The 17,500-nt window shown below is 34.3% G+C and overlaps 1 protein-coding gene across 1 annotated transcript in view; it reads right to left on the reverse strand.

Moving 5' to 3' along the window:
• The window catches only part of LOC145245910 (matrilin-1-like), a 114,052-nt gene that overhangs the window by 42,150 nt on the left and 54,402 nt on the right, over positions 1 to 17,500 (reverse strand). Inside the window, exons 6-7 of the mRNA XM_080107653.1 lie at positions 14,356 to 14,922; positions 4,661 to 4,717 (exon numbers count right to left, since the gene is read on the reverse strand). Of these exons, the coding sequence (XP_079963779.1) occupies positions 4,661 to 4,717; positions 14,356 to 14,922 (624 nt within the window). The remainder of the gene's footprint in view (positions 1 to 4,660; positions 4,718 to 14,355; positions 14,923 to 17,500) is intronic.

Here is a 17,500-nt window from a genome sequence, read left to right on the forward strand (position 1 = left end):
CCAAGTAACCGTTTCGTATGAATTGTGTAACACAGCCGCTATGTGTAAGATGTAGTAATTTAAACTTTATAAAGTTTTATATTGTTTTATGCAAAGGAAGTAAAAATAGGTAGAAGTTATTCGTAAAAATGCTGAGACCTGATTTTTTGTGAAATTACACCATAAATATTAGACACTAAATAACAAATATTCTGCAATTATTTAAAAAATATTTCATTGGTTTTAATTAATATTTTGATTAGTTTTAATGAATATTTTGATTGGTTTTAAGAAATATTTTAATTGGTTTAAATGAATATTTTGATTGGTTTTAATGAATATTTTGATTGGTTTTAATGAATATTTCGATTGGTTTTAAGAAATATTTTAATTGGCTTTAATTAATACTTTAATTGGTTTTAATGAATATTTTAATTGGTCTTAATAAATGTTTTAATTGGTTTTAATGAATATTTTGATTAGTTTTAATGAATATTCCGATTAGTTTTAAGAAATATTTTAATTGGTTTTAATAAATATTTTAATTGGTTTTAATGACTATTTTGATTCGTTTTATTAAATATTTAGATTAGTTTAAAGGAGGGAATAACGTTGACATAGCCTCCCATTTTTAAATTTCCAGATTTGCATTGCATTTGATCAGTGTTCGTTAAATACAAATAAAACACGCTTCCTTGAATTGCAATTACTTCTAAGACCGCATTAAGCTTAAATCTTAATTTATATATATATATATATATATATATATATATATATATATATTAGAATTCTAGTTGTTAATTAAATTCAGTTCTTAGCATGCAAAAAATAGAAGCTCAATATTTCTTTTTGCGATAAAACAGAGACTAATTTAGACATATTTTATAAAGTTATTTGACGTTAATTTCAGAAGTAAAGGTTCATACAAAATCAGGTTCGGAATAAAAATAATTTCAAACTGTATAAATCGTAAAATTGCCTTCCCACTAACGAAACAGCTGTAATAGGAAAAAAATCCAGGAAATAAACGAAGGTTATAAAAAAACGTGAGTCTTTGAATTTTCAACAAAATTGTACACTATATATGCTCTGCACCTATTAAATAGATACATTGAGCTTAACTCAAAATTAACGGTGACTGGTTTTTAAAATAATAATCTAGACCCGTTAAACGAAAACGGTATACATTGAAATTAACGATATTTCAAACACAAACTTATATATATATATATATATATATACATGTATATTTATATATATACATTTATATTTATATCGATATATATATATATATATATATATATATATATATATATATAAAGCCTACCTCTTTTATCCTCGTTATTTTCATTTTGATTTTTATTGTGCATTAATGATAAAATTATTATAGATAATACTGTTATAACTATTTATTTCTTTAGTTTAAACTAAAACTTAAAACTTGAGTCGTCTCTACTTTTATGCGAACGTTACGGTGGCTAAGTGGTTGACGACACAGACTAATAATCTGGGTGTTCCACAGAAACATTTTTATCAAACCCATACTTACGCCTTTGTATAAGCTCTTGGGTAGGAAATAAATAATAATAATAATAATAATAATAATAATAATAATTATTATTATTATTATTATTATTATTATTATTATTATTATTATTATTATTTTCTTTAACTTCACAGTGTTGTGATGTTTTACACCGTTTTTTTTTTCACTCAAGAGCAGGATTTTACACCAAAGCTAGTCAACATAGTTAAAGAGTCAATTAGATGGAAAGCATATGGCGTAGGATGTTTGCTGTATCAAGCGGAACTGAATTATGGAGTATGGTGATTTTGTACTTGATTCCCAAGGAGTTCAACTGTTTCTCAATATTATCTAGAATTGAGCCAAGTGCGCCTATGATAATTGGCAATTAGAAAATTGGAGTGAAGTTTTCTCATTCTACAACTTAGCCCTCTCCATCCTTAGTTTCTGATAGTTCGTTAAGTTGATGTCGTTTGATCAAGTCACATCAATGATTTGCCATTCATTGATTTTTTTCTTTGTTGCAATATCTGGTTTCCTGTTAGGTATCTGTCGGTCACACTAAATCATGACATCTTAGAGAATATTAACGTCCTCATTTTCCACTACCGCTACTGGGTAAGGTTGGAACCATTTGTCCGTCACTTGGATTCTAAACTTTTGGCACAAACTCCAATGCAGATTTTCACATACTTTGTCATGGCGACGTTTGTACCCTTCTTGATCAAGTGTAGAACACGCACTAGCAATGTGTGACACTGTTTCAAGAGTTACACTACACAGACTGAACTTATCAGAACAATCCTTTCCAAAGAATTTCTATCTATTGCATTTTTATTTAGTGCCTGTTCCTGAGCAGCAAATATAAAAGTTTCTGTCTCTCTTTGCGAGTCACCTTTAGACGAAAAAATTAACGTGTCCTGGCGTTATAGTATCTCGCTCAAACTGACTATGTAGTTTCATTCTTACCAACTCAGTTAACTTGTCTGTTTCGATTCTTCCCTTACGCTTTGGTTTATTTTCCAGTGATTCGTTATCTAGCTCGTCAATGTTGCACTTCATGACAGTTAGCAAAGTAGCGATGCACACTACTAAGCTCTCCCCGACACATTCCTTCATCCCAATCAGTTCCTTTCTTTCTTTCTTTCGTCTTGTTACTTGTTATGTATTATTATTATTATTATTATTATTATTATTATTATTATTATTATTATTTCAACTCTAGGAGTTCTCAACCAGGTCATCACTACGGATTACTCTCTACCAACAAACTGTGGTGTTTTCTTGACAACGAGTGACAATAAGTCTCTTCAGATTTACGGTACTCTCCACTCCCTGGTAACATCCACAAATGGATTTGCGTTATCGCAACAGCTGTTCACCATTAATTCCTCGCTTTCACCGACCATTGGCATTCACTGAAATTTGGGTGAAAACAAGCTTCCCAAATGTTCCAGTCCTCTTTGTACGCATTCAGTGGAGGTCTGGTTAGTGCTTTCTCCCCTCAGTAATTCCTTATTCATTGTATAGAGCTCAACTTAAATTTATTTAAATGGGCTTATAATTATAATACATATCTTTCAATAACTATCTTTGACGTAAACAACAGTAATTTCCTACATTGTGACCCTTTGTTTTATGATATGATTACTTGCCTTCATATGGCTCTAAAACAATTTTTCTAGCTAAATTGCATTTACCCCTCTATAGCCTATAAACCTCGTGATTTACTGTATTAAACCTGATTATCTACACTGACGGTTCTAGGTTTGATCCTTGGCTTGGGAGAGATGCTAGTCTAGCAGCACCGATGAGTTGTGATACAACGAAACAGGACTGTAAGTCGATGACTACAAATATATTATATATATATATATATATATATATATATATATAACTACTTCATTTACTCACATAAAATTAATATACGAAAATATAAATTTATACGTAAACTTTAAGTATTTTTTTCAAAAGTGCTCAATACGTAAGTAGAGCTAGTTAGTAATTTATAAAATATATATGGCGATTAAGCTACACTGAAGAATCCTAGAGTGGACGAAACGCGGAATATTCAGTGTAGCTTAATCGCCATATATATTTTATAAATTACTATATATATATATATATATATATGTATATATATATGTATATATATATATATATATATATATATATATATATATATATATATATATATATATATATATAATAGCAGAAAGACCTGACGTTAACCGAGATCGAATGAGGAGCGACAATTATTCCACCATCCCAAACTTTTATCGTCATCGAAATAGGTGAAATCGGCCATTCTTTTTTAATCAAATCGATTTATTGCCTGCTCTTTTAAGTGACCGCCACCGCAGTGTACCGGAAAAAAGCTTCAAATGCCTCCCCACAATGACCTAGTCCACAATACATTGTAGTGTACATTCCACTGTAGAGAATTTATTGTTGTTTTTATAACATTATCTGTAAATAATAGTTTAACTTAAAATTTAAAATACAAAAATATCAAGTATCAAGCTTCAATTATGCTCTAAACAGAGACATATATTTCGAATGCGCCTCTGTCTTATCAAAGAAACAACTGTTGATTTTATGAAATTATTTTTACACAATCACTTGAATAAAGTTAAGCTTACAAAAGTCAAGTATCCTGGTTCAATTGTGCTCTAAAAAGAAACATTCATTTCGGACGCACCCCTGTCTTTTTAAGTGATCTGCAGGGAATTTTATAGGCTGGGCCTTTCTTTTTGTGCGGTGATAAAACTTCTCAAATGCACTTGTGATGTTAGGCCGTATAGAAGTGTTAACTTTGGTCAAAATCATCGATCGGATTTTTTCGATTATCGATTTTCGATACTTCATTCTGAATCAAGAATACTCTATGGCACATCGAGTACCTTCGTGTGAAACTAAAAAAAAAAAAATCGGTTCAGCCGTTTCTGAATTCACAGGGAACTCTCTCTGACTTACACACACAAACTCACACACAAAGTTCCCTATATATATATATATATATATATATATATATATATATATATATATGAGTTGTAATTAAAATTATATATAATTATATATATATATATATATATATATATATATATATATATATATATATATATATATATATGAGTATTGTATTTTAGGATTTACCTGGGTCGCAGTCGCAGTTGTGTTTGCACTTCCAACATCTTCCCCATGGTTTCAGGTCTGTAAAATAAAACGTAAACATTGACAGAAACATGAAAATATATCAGATACAAATCCAGGTATAGCATATTTACAAGGCACGCCTAATGAAATAATTGACAGTTGAATCTGCCTGCTAGATTGATAGATTTTTATCCTGTTGTTATGCTGAGTGTAGAGCCTAGTCATTTTCCAGAAAATAATAAGGCTCTACTCCTCAGCATAGGATAAAAAGGCTTTAAAATACACCAATAATTTCTAATACAACTACCATATACCTTCTATCTATATGTCTATTTATCTCACTCGCCCATACAGTGCACAAGAAGCCCGTCGTTTTTTGTTATTTTTTTTTTTTTTTTTTACTGTTTCTCTATTAAAAAAAAAAACATCTTTTTTTATAAATCTACACTGACGACCGGGAGGCTTTGTATTCTCAGACAAGCAAAAATATGGGTTCGCAAATGAATATATGACAGCGATATTTATTTAACTTGCCTAAAATTTATATATTATTTTAATTGGAATTCATTATTGAGATGAGTATTATTTATTTATTTATTGCTGACTCATCTTTTTATTTCTTGTCGTTTCACGACGTTTCAGACAACTATTCGTCTGGCCTTCGTCAGGTGGTAACCGCGACCGAATAGGAACTCCAAATCTGCTAACTGCATCCACAGCAATTACTGCCTTCCACAGTTGTTATCGTTTCAGCACGTTTTTGGCCAAGTAAGCCTGTAGCCGGCTTTGGATAGGATTAGGGGCCCGTGGCGGAGTAGATAAAGATGCTGAACTCTACGGTTCCAGATGAGCATTGTCTGAAGATAGCTGTTTCAATTCTACCTAAACTTGGCCAAAAACGTGGCAAGGCGACAACAACTATGGAAGGCAGTAATTGCTGAGGATGCAGTTAGAAGATTCGGAGTTCCTATCCCGTCGCAGTTGATAGAAGAATAGTTAGCCGAAACATCGTGAATCAATAACAACCAAACAGATGAAGATAATATTCCGCAATGAATAAATTATCTAAAATTGTTCTTCCCCATAATTTATAAAATTGCATTCTTGGATAACCAGGGACATGCAAACAATAAAATAGCAACATGCATCGAGTAAAAATATCATAACATCTGTTCAATGCCACCGTTCTATGTTTGAGCGTTATAAAGAAAGCAACGTAAACTTGAGGGTCAAATACGGTTTTATAAGTATTTACAAATAACCACTAGCTGCCCTGAAAGTTTTTAATTTTTGTGCTAAATAAAACTTGTCTAAGAAAAGGACAAATTAACAAATCATGAAGAAAGCTGTTAAAAATATTGAACCTTAAAGTGAAAAAGAATGTCCAGCTGCGATTGAAGAATTTCGTGAGATTCTTTGTAGACAGGAAGATGTTTCCGTCTTTGTAGACGGGAAGATGTTTTCGAAATTCTTGCACAAAGATTGACTGCTTATCTTAACAAAACAATTTAATAAATATTTCTTGTTTTCTTTTGACTCTTGTTTTGGCTAGGAGCGAAGTGCAGTAACAATTCCGATACTACACTTTCCTCTTTTTATCCTCGGCAATGAATGAAACATCTTTCTAGACATTTTTAAATTTTTGTTCGAAGCAACTGCCCATAATTGGAGAGACAGATTGTCTCCACATTAAAAAACATTTAACTCTGCCCTCCTGAGGGGGCAAGCAAATAGGAATTCCATAAATGCTTTAATACGAACAAAAGTATACTACAGTATCATATTCAAGCGCCTAAAAACCCCAGAATAAGTGTCTAGATTAAGTTATTAGCTAGCCGAATGAATGCCCCCTCAATCAAAGATGCCAACATCCCAACTTTTCTTTCCCCCCCCCCGGCCACCCTAATAAGTGATCTTATCTTGGAGCAGCGTCACATACACCGCCAACACCCGCACCCAATTTATCCTGTCTAGAATTCAGCCCCATTCAGAGATTGATCTGCTTATTTTCGGTTCCCATCAAGCCGGAAAAAAAAACAATGGGCTGTCTACCATTGGTTGGGAGGGTCCTACTAACATTTTTTTTTACTTTTCCCCCGCCCCACGCCAGTGAAATAATAATAAAGCATGCATGGTCCCCCGTGAGTGCACAGTGAACAAGGCATAAAGAAAATGACTAAGTTCAGCATTTGTCCCTCCTATTTAGTACAAAAGTCCACAGGGGACGTCAAATCCTGGTAAAAATTAACAAATGGTGCAGTTTTAGGCCTTAACGTACGTAAATTTGAGTTTTGCACCATGCAAAATAAGAAATGACTGTCCATCATTGCCCCCCCCACTTAGTCCCATAAGTCCCCAAGACCTTAACATACTTAAATTTGAGTTCAGCGCCATGCAAAACTGCTAAATAGACATGCACAGAAAAGTTTGGAGAAATATGGTAAAATAGTTCCCAAAATGGGGTGTTTTTATTAGCTCTAGAAGATCCCCCGGAGCACACCTAAGAGTTATCGCGAAGTATAGACAAAGAAAATTATAGAAATCAGTTAGTTACAAATTTTCAGAAAGTTTTATAAAAAATTTTTAATAAGCACAAAAGTGTCAATTTTAGCTATTTTAACCCAAAAGGCACCCCTAGGGGATCAAGCGGAAATTTTCCGGAAAATCCGTTCTGTTACTTTTTTACTCATATCAGGTTTAATGTCTGCAAAATTTAAAAAAGTTCTAAGGCGTAGTTATTGAAATAAGTGCGGACAGATGAACGGACAAACAGACAAGGGTGAATTTACCGCTCCACCCTCCTTTTGTCGAGGGACTAATAAACGACATTTTAAATAAGTTTTTATTTCTACATATAATACATACACATATTTTATTTAAAAAAAAAAAAAAGCTCTATTTTATTTGGGAATCTTAAGTAGGACGACGCCTGTTGTGTTCGCAGTGTTTTGATGACTGAGATTCTAGCTAGGACAAGCACAGACCAACGAAAGGCACAGTGATGAGGATGACGACAGACCTCCACCCCACCTCTATTTTTGAGTGGCCTTGTACCTAAGTTTTTGTTTTGCTGAATTTTTTCCGAAATAAAAAATATGTAACTCAAAAAAAGATTTACGTGTAGTTATATTAGACCACTGAAAGGCTTGTATATGCTTCACGCTCTGTGCTATGGATGAGCTTTGAAATTTCCACAGTTCCTTGATCAACTAATAAAAAATTGTTATGTTATTAATAAATTAATAAAATTTATATGTCATCTCATAGGTGTCGATGAATCAGTGGTCAACGACACGAACTAACGACCGGTACGTTTCAAGTTCGAATCCAGTCCGTTTCACAAAATCACGTTCATTTAGGATGTTGGCAACCTTGATACGGTCCCTTTCGTAAGTACATGATGTCTTTCTAGAAATAATTCTGACTCTAAAAATATTAGAGAAACTACTGTCAACATTAGAATCATCTGATTCATATGGTGATCTCATTAGACACAGATAAAATGGCTTGTTGTATGTTATCTGTGACCCTATGAACGTCCAAGTCACTATCTTTGTCGACAGCGACTAAATGTAACTTCTTCCTGTGGCAGAACCCCGTTAATCGATTTGGTCTTCAATTCGCGGCCGGGTGCTCGTCGGTGCTTCTCGTATCAGGGCTGATATGCTGTCGCCTCGCCAGTTTGTCATATGCTAGATGACAATAAATTCCATACACAAAAAATAGGAAAACAACGCAGTTCTTCTAGTCTATTGATTAAATTCACGAAAAAAATGATGTACAAATATATATCTTACAGAACAATGTTCAATAATATCCGACTCCACTGAGTCGATAAGTAGATATCACTTCTCTCTTCGATATAGCGGTGAGGTCGGCGCGAGCAGAGAGGGATGTGGCGATTCTTTACACGTTGTTCGGCCTCAAACTTGCAAGACAATGGCCAAGAATACATTGCCTGAAAGTACTTCTTTTAAACTCCTCGGCCTAACGTTTACAGGGAATATGAACTGGAATAGATACATTGAGAGCATTGCCAAGGCTGCTGCAAGGAAGGTTGGCTCCCTCTACTGTGCTAGAAAACTACTTACGCCTGACAGTATCCTGTACCTCTATAAGGCCACCATTTGCCCCCCATCTATGGAGTACTGTTTGTTGTCACATCTGGGCTGGTGCATCTGCTGCATCTGTCGCTCCTGAACAGGGTTCAAAAGAGAGTCGCCAACCTGATAGGTCCTGAACTGTCATCTAGGCTTCATTACATCGACGAGATGTTGCAGCCCTCTGCCTGTTCTACAAATACTTTAATGGTGAACGCTCTGACGAACTGCAAACACTTGTACCTCCTCGACGTAACAACCCCCGACAAACCCGACAAGCTACTAAGTCTCATCCCTTTATAGTAGAGATCCCTAGGTGCAAGAAAGCCTTTTACTCCAATAGTTTCTTCCCCAGAACTGCAGGTCTTTGGAACTCCCTTCCGGGTTGCTGCTTTCCCAACTGTACTGATATGCAGAAGTTCAAGTGTAATGTGAACAAACATCTTTCTACTTATCTCCCTTCATAATGCCCCTGCTAATTAAGTCCCGATAGTAGCCCCCTGCTTCAAAGTGGCACTGTGCCTTGTTTGGGGTGAAAATTGAATTAAAAAGAAAAGGCTCAACTATCAACTGACCTTTGTCTGACTGTTTTTCGATTGTGCACTCCGTTAATATATTCAGGGAAGAGGTGAGTCGGGAGTGTTCCCTCCCAAGAAAGTCACCCCAGGTGAAGTTCACCCGTGATCTCTGGGTCAACGCACTGCACTTAAATTATAAACATCATCCCTCCAGAACACTGAGTCATCACCTGTTTTTGAGTACAAACCTAAAAAATGACATTGTCGATTTTCATAAAAATTGAAAATCGACAATTCTAATCTTTTCTCTCAGCAGGGTTTTCACTGTCACCCGGGCACACCGATGATAATTAAAGAATAAAAGAATCCTATCTGCCCGGCTTTCTCCACTACTTTGGGAGTCTGGGCCTTCCCCAAGTGGGGAGCCTGGCCGCCTCCTGGGACGCTCGCGTCACATATCATCATTATGATTTAAGAAGGCCATTGAAATAATTCGAACATTCTACTGCTTCGTACGAGAAGAACGAACACAAATAGTAAAATTGCTCCTTCTTATTCGAATATGGACCAGGGTTTCTCAAATCATAATAGTAATATGAAAAAAGTATTAATTATAGGTTGTAATACAGTGTTACCTATAAAGTTACTTTGCAGGACTTTCTAAGTGGGGCCTAAATAGTAATCCGCGTGACATATCGATACTAGACTAAAATATATTCTGTGTTTCTTCTTTACATTGTTATTGGCATGAATATATTTTAGCGCCAGTTTTTTTTTTTAAGTCTATGAATATGATCTTATTTAATAAATAGGGCTATGACAAGAGAATATCTTTTTAATTATTTTGACTCTCGAGTATATATGAGTTATTATCTTATATGTTTGTATATAGAGTGGTGTGGTTCTCGATTGATTAACTGTGTCCGACTGTGTCGGATATATACTCAAGGATCCAAACAATGATAAGAATATTCTATTGTCATAGTGATAAGTTGTGCTAATTTGCGTACTGCCCGATTGGACTAAAACTCTTTACACTGATATATTTATTTTTTTGTGACAAAACATCAACAACAGCAAACACGTATTCCAAAGTTCAAAATGATATCCCCAGCACAATTTAGAGTTAACATCGGTTTAACGTTGCCAAAATAACAACCAAAATGAGTAACTCTTATTTAATTAATTGGAATGTTTATTTAGATGAGTATTATTTATTCATTGCGGACTATTATCCTAATTTTTTACTTGTTGTATCACGACGTTTCGGCCAACTATTCCTCTGGCCTTCGTCAGGTGGCTACCGCGACGAGATAGGAATGCCGAATCTCCTAACTGCATCCTCAGCAATTACTGTCTTCCATAGTTGTTGTTGTCTCACCACGTTTTTGCCCAAGTAGGCCTCTGTTTGGCTTTGGGTAGGATTGAAACCGCTATCTTCAGACAATGCTCACCTAGAATCGTAGAGATTCAACGCCTTTATCAACTGCGCCACGGGCCCCAAAGAGCGATCAAGGTTGGATTTTTTTGATCTTATAAATCCACGTTTTTTTTATTATCGGATCTTTCATTATCGAATCCTTACCGAATGGTATATACTATTTCTAATGAATTGGAATGTTTATTGAGATGAGTTTTATTTATTCATTTATTTATTGCGGACTATTATCCTCATCTGTTAGTTGTTGTTTCATGACGTTTTAGCCAACTATTCCTCTGGCCTTCGTCAGGTGGTTGCCGCGACGGAAAAGGAACTCCTAACTGCGTCCTCAGCATTTACTGCCGCCCATAGTTGTTGCCGTCTCAACCACCTGACGAAGGTCAGAGGAATAGTTGGCCGAAACGTCGTGAAACGACAACTAAGAGATGGGGATAATAGTCCGCAATAAATAAATAAATAAATAAATAAATAAATAAAGCCAGTAAAGTATTCCAAATAGTAGAGCAAACAAGAAAATAAAATAATTCTTGCGTCGTCACCGCCAACATTTTATCCAGTTAAAGTCAAAATCAATGTGATATTCATCGCCGTTCAGCATTCTTTTCTCGGATGTTTTGTGTACATATATATATTGTGATTTCAATATTTTTTTTTATTATGATGATTATTATTTTTATTTTATTTTTTACTAGTCTGGGTGCCCGGCGTTGCCCGGGTGTTTGGAGGTATGTGTTGAGCAAAAAGTGAAAATAAAATTAAAGAAAAAGTGATAGTAGGCAGGCAGGCTCGATCCCGTACCGCGAAGGAGGAAAATAACGTGAAAAAAAAAAAACTGTTGCTGTTGCGTCCAGCGTCGAACCGGAAGGAACGTAGGTTTAAATTAAGGCTGGATAATCGAAAAGAGAGGATTACTTTCCAAAATATCGGCAAAAAAGCAACCGCTTCGTGTAGAAAAATGCCCAGTTGAGGGTGAAGGAATTAATGTTTTTAGCTAATATTTCGCTATTTGTCGCCGGAAGGGTCGCGCTTCAAAACGATATCGATCTCGTAAAAATCCATTGCCTCTGTCGAAAGTTTTAGGCAGACATACATACATATATTTAAACAGACAGTTGAGATTTATATTATAGAATAGCGAGGGGTACCCGGCGTTGCCCGGGTGTTTTTCGGGGTATGTGAAAAAAACCCGAAAATGTGAAAAAAATACAGGTGCCCGTGAAAAAAACGAAGCCTTCACGACGCGCAGTTGGAAAATAGTAAAGTGTTTAAAAAAACAGGTGCGCGTTTTTGATTGACGTGACGGCGATAGGTATTCAGCAGTTAGCATTTTGTGCTGGACAGTTTTGAATGAGGTGAATAAATCGGTTTGTTTGTTTTTAAAAACCCGCTCCCTGTTTATTAGGAGGAACGAAATGAAAGCTACAGTCTGATATGACGAAGTCGACATTGAACAAACGTTACTTAGCTCTCTTGAGACAACTGGCTTTCGGCCTGTGATTAGAGTCGAGTTTGGCTTTTTTTTTATACCGAAAACCGAATGTAACGCGTGCCGATACGGAAACTGTGGAATAATTAACGTTTGAAAGTCAATAAAATTAAATAGACAGGCGAGCTCCGTGGATAACTGTGAGATATTACAATTTATAGATGATATAAAAAGTTTTAAGAAGTTGTGAACACGAGCAAGCGCTTCTCTGAAAGAAGCCTTTTGTGGACATCGAGGAAAAGCGTACATACATACATACATACATACATACATACATACATTTTCGCTTTTATATATATAGATTAGCCTGGGTGCCGGCATTTCCCGTGTTTTTGGAAGTGTATGTTGAGCAAAAAAAAAAAAGTTGTAATAGGCAGGCAGGCTCGAACCCGTACTACGAAGGAGGAAAATAACGTGAAAAAAGTGATGTCTTTGCTGTTGCGCCCATCTCCAAACCGGAAGGGGTGTAGGTTTAAATTAAGGCAAGATAATCGAAAAGAGGCGATGACTTTCGAAAATATCGGCGAAAAAAGCGACCCATCCCTGTAGAAAGGTGCCCAATTAAGGGTGATAGAATTAATGTTTTTAGCCAATTTTCGATATTTGTCGTCCGAAGGGTCGATATTAAAAACGATACCGATCTCATGAAAATCAGTCGCCTCTTTCGAAAGTTTCAGGCAGACATACAAACATACATACATACATTTAAACAAACAGGGGAGATTTATATTATAGAAAATTATCAATGATTTTATTATTAGTGATTTTATTATATTATTTATAATGCGTAGTTTTATTAATGATATTATGATCTGTACTCTTTCTCTTTTTCCTTTTTGCTTTTCTTCTCTTTTCCTTCCTTTCTTTTCCTCTCTGTTTCTTCTCTCTATGTTAATATACACTTTTTATGTCCTCCTTTCTTCTTCGCCTTCTTTCTTTTTCACACATATTAAATGCCATTATCTTTTTATTATCATTTTGAATGTCACGTGATGTGATTTCTTGATAAATTTTCTGCGTGTAAACTCCTATAAAATTTTCGTTACTGGCTGAACTTTTATATAAACATATCGCCTGAAGAGGTCTTTAGTTACTTGTAACAAACTGACCAAAACATACTCATGAATGTGTAGCGACATATTAATTCTTATGTAAAATAAATAAAATGTATGTCTATATATAAATAAATATATATATATATATATATATATATATATATATATATATATATATATATAATACACACGCTCGCATCTATACAGCATAATCACGTTGACACACCGGTTCTCGCCAGATCACCGGCGTTAAGCAACGTTGAGCCTGGCTAGTACCAGATGGGTTACCATTTGGGAATACTAGGCGCTGTTTGAGCTCTCCGCACATCTTGACATTGTTTCCAGTCGTCGTGTACCTCAACTTACGACTGGTATGCAACAATGTTGACTCAGGAGAGGCATGGTTGGGGGACTGCGCAACTCTTGCCGCTCAAATAGTCTGTCAAGACTGAAGGAAGCCTATATATATATATATATATATATATATATATATATATATATATATATTAGTGATGGGACGATTCCAATACGATTACCAATTCCGATTCTCTATTAATCACTAAATATTTATCTATACAGATTTTATTTTTTCAGATGAACATAAAAACACATGTTTAATGGACGGATGTTTTCTCAAACATAAAAACAAAATTGCAAGGAATGATCTCTCGATGTTAGTTTTATCGTTAATTTAAAATAAATAAATATTTATTATTTAATCATTACTACGAACAGTGGAAGATTTTGTTTTAAACAAAATCAAATAAAAAATACAATTAAAAAGAATCGTTTTTTTTTTTTGTTGTTTTTTTTTTTTTGCATCGGAAAAGAGGCACATTTTTTTCCGATACGCCTAAAAGTTCCGATTTTTCTGATTCCCGATTCCAACTCTTGCCACATAGATTTCACGTGCAGGCACCCTTACAGTGGGTACCCATAATCTGTCAAGACTGAAGGAACGGACGAACACAGACACACCCCCTCGCTTATATTTTTATCAATCTCAAACTTACCACACACACACACACACACACACACACACACACACACACACACACACACCCTCGCTTATATTTTTATAAATTTCAAACTTACCGTGGCATATGCGTTTTTCTAGATCGTGCATAACGGTATCAAGTTTCTTAAAAGTTGTCAAAAAGAAATGGTGTCGCTTGGGTTTGCTGGCAATGTAGAAGATTTCGCGTTTGTTAACTCTTGGTCCAATACCAATCGCGTATATAGATACTCCTGATTCGTGAAGTTTATCCGCGTAAAACTTTGTTGCCCCTGTCCTGGTTGATTTTCCGTCTGTAAAAATTACAGCAAAATTGGCGAAACCCATCCTGTCGCCACGAGCCGGCGTGAAGGCTTCATCTTTTAGATATTTCAACGCCAAGTGTGTGTTTGTAGGCCCTCCTTTGTACATGTAGCGGAGCAGATCTAACACGAACAGCAAGTCTATTTTGTTGTGGAAGGCATCTAAATCGTAATGGACGAACACCTTTTTGGCCCAAGTAATCACACCGATTCGCATTTTGCCGTTTGCAATATCAGCCGCCTTGACCAAGCAGATTGCAGCATCAACAATCTTGTCAAACTTCTGTCTGTTAATGCTTCCGGACTCGTCAAGCGCGAGCACCATATCACCAGTAATATCACACTCTGTAAAAGCAATAAAGAACTGAGATTAATATTTAAGTTATAAATAAAATACTATAAAACATGTCAACTTTGCGGTTATGGATGTGATACACACAAGTACAAACTTTACGCCACGTATTGGATAATCATATTTTATTTGTTCCTGGCTAGTCAATTTTGATTTATTATTGTTCTACTGTTTTATTGACAATATAATAACGTACTTAGCGGCAATTTATTTTTTTTTTAATATTTAGTGCTAACACATCTATGATCATCATATTTTATTTGTTCCTGGCTAGCCAATTTTGATTTATTATTATTGTAGTGTGTTATTGACAATATACTAACGCACTTAAAAATAAATTATTAAAAAAATATTTTGTACAAAAATCAATACCAGTGCTCATCATCATACTTTATTTGTTTTTGGCTAGCCAATTTTCATTTGTTATGGCTGTACCGTGTTATTGGCAATGTAATAACGTATTTAACTACAATTATTTTTGAAAAGTACTTAGTACAAAATTAATACCACGCCTTGAATAACCGTATTTTATTTATTTTTGGTTTGTCAATTTTCTTTTATTGTTGCTGTAATGTTTTATTGACAATATTATAACGTACTTACTTACATTTTATTTAAACATATAATAGTACAAAATTAACACCAGCTTTTGATCACCACAACTCATTTTTAGAGTATCAAAGTGTTTGATCTTAGTATATGATTTTTTTCTTTACTTCATGCCCAGACAGAAAGAAGGTTAGATAGATATGCTGATAAAAACAGATACACTACAATATCTACTATTATATAAAGTCACTTTGTGTGTGTGTGTGTGTGTGTGTGTGAGTTCCTTCCTGATAGGTTCCGAAACGGCTGAGCCTATCTTTTGCAAGTTTCACAGGAAGGTAATTTATATTTCTGGCAGTGTTCTTAGATATATTTTCGACAGAAATTAATTCGGTAAGTATCAAAAATTGTAAAAAAAAGTGTTTGTATTGCTGTACACATAGATTCGAAAAAGTTGTAAAAAAAAACAAATATATAACAAATACATGTTATCAAAGGCAAAATAAGTTACTTTTCTACCAAACTGGATATATTTTTTGTGTTTTTATTCAATGTAACATGTTTATTCAGCTCGAAAAACATGCAGTGTTTATCGATGTATTGGATAATTCAAAATGGCGCCCGACTCTCCCTTTAACACGGTAAGTTTGGGAAAAGGTGTTATAAATAATAAACTAGACAAAATACTATTAAAAAACACCGAATATATGTCAACCTATTTCACAGTAACATATATTGACCGAGTTTCTAACAGTATTTTGTCTAGTTTATTATTTATAACACCTTTTACCGAACTTACTGTGTTAAAGAGAGAGTCGGGCGCCATTTTGAATTTTCCAATACATCGGTAAACACTGTATGCTTTTCGAGCTGAATAAACATGTTACATTTAATAAAAACACAAAAAATATATCCAGTTTGGTAAAAAAGTAACTTATATTGCCTTTGATAACATTTATTTGTTATATATTTGTTTTTTGACAACTTTTTCGAATCTCTGTGTACAGTAATACAACCCCCCCCCCCAAAAAAAAAATCTATCTTAAAAATAGTCTTTCTTCTTAATACACAAAAAAGATTTTTTACATGGGAATATTTAACGTTGCACTTGTGTCACCTTGGCCGGTGTAACGTAAGATATTCCCCTGTAAAAATTATTCTTTTTTATCTATAAGAGAACAAAGACTTTAAGATCAAGACCCAATATCAGCTGACGCGATATTGTAAACAATACAGATGGAATTTAATGAACGATATTATCATTATTTTAATTAATTTTTTTTTTTTTTTTTTTGCGAATTAGTCCATTGGGCAAAGTATTCCTTGTAATATATAATATTGAATAGAGGATTCATTCTGTAATAATACATACGCAATTTTCATAAATTAAAATATCATGTTAAAGCGTATTATACAACCGAACAATGCTGGGATTCCAGCTACGTATTTATTTTTAGACATTATTAGAAACACAAACTGCAACTTACTGCATTGTTCATGAAACTCGCTCGGCTTTTTTATTATTATTATTTTAGAGATGTAAAATAATATTATATTATCTCTGCGGTTATGTAAAATGAACTTTGTGTGTGTGTGTGTGTGTGTGTATGTGTTCGTTCCTATGGACTCGAAAACGGCTGGACCAATTTTTATGAAATTTCATACTAAGGTACTTTATGTGTTTGGCAGTGTTTTTAGATAGGTTTTGTTTCGGAATGTCTTCGATGGGTGTCGATAATCGATAATCGAATTAATCCGATGAAGAAGGAACAGATGAATTTAACCAAAGTACACACCTTACACAGACTAACATCACAAGTACATTTGAAAAGTTTTATTACCACACGAGTCAAAAGGTGCTTTGATATGACAGGGGTTCGTTCTAAATGAATGTTTCTGCTGAGAGCACAATTGGACATGATTCTTGATTTTTGCGTTTTAAACTTTAATTCAAGCCATCTATATATATAAAAGCCAAAAAGTGTGTGTGTATGTATGTATGTGTGTTTGTGTGTTTGTATG

The sequence above is a fragment of the Euprymna scolopes genome, chromosome 23, assembly GCF_053919585.1.
Source record: "Euprymna scolopes isolate OS-2025 chromosome 23, ASM5391958v1, whole genome shotgun sequence".
Lineage (NCBI taxonomy): Eukaryota > Metazoa > Mollusca > Cephalopoda > Sepiida > Sepiolidae > Euprymna > Euprymna scolopes.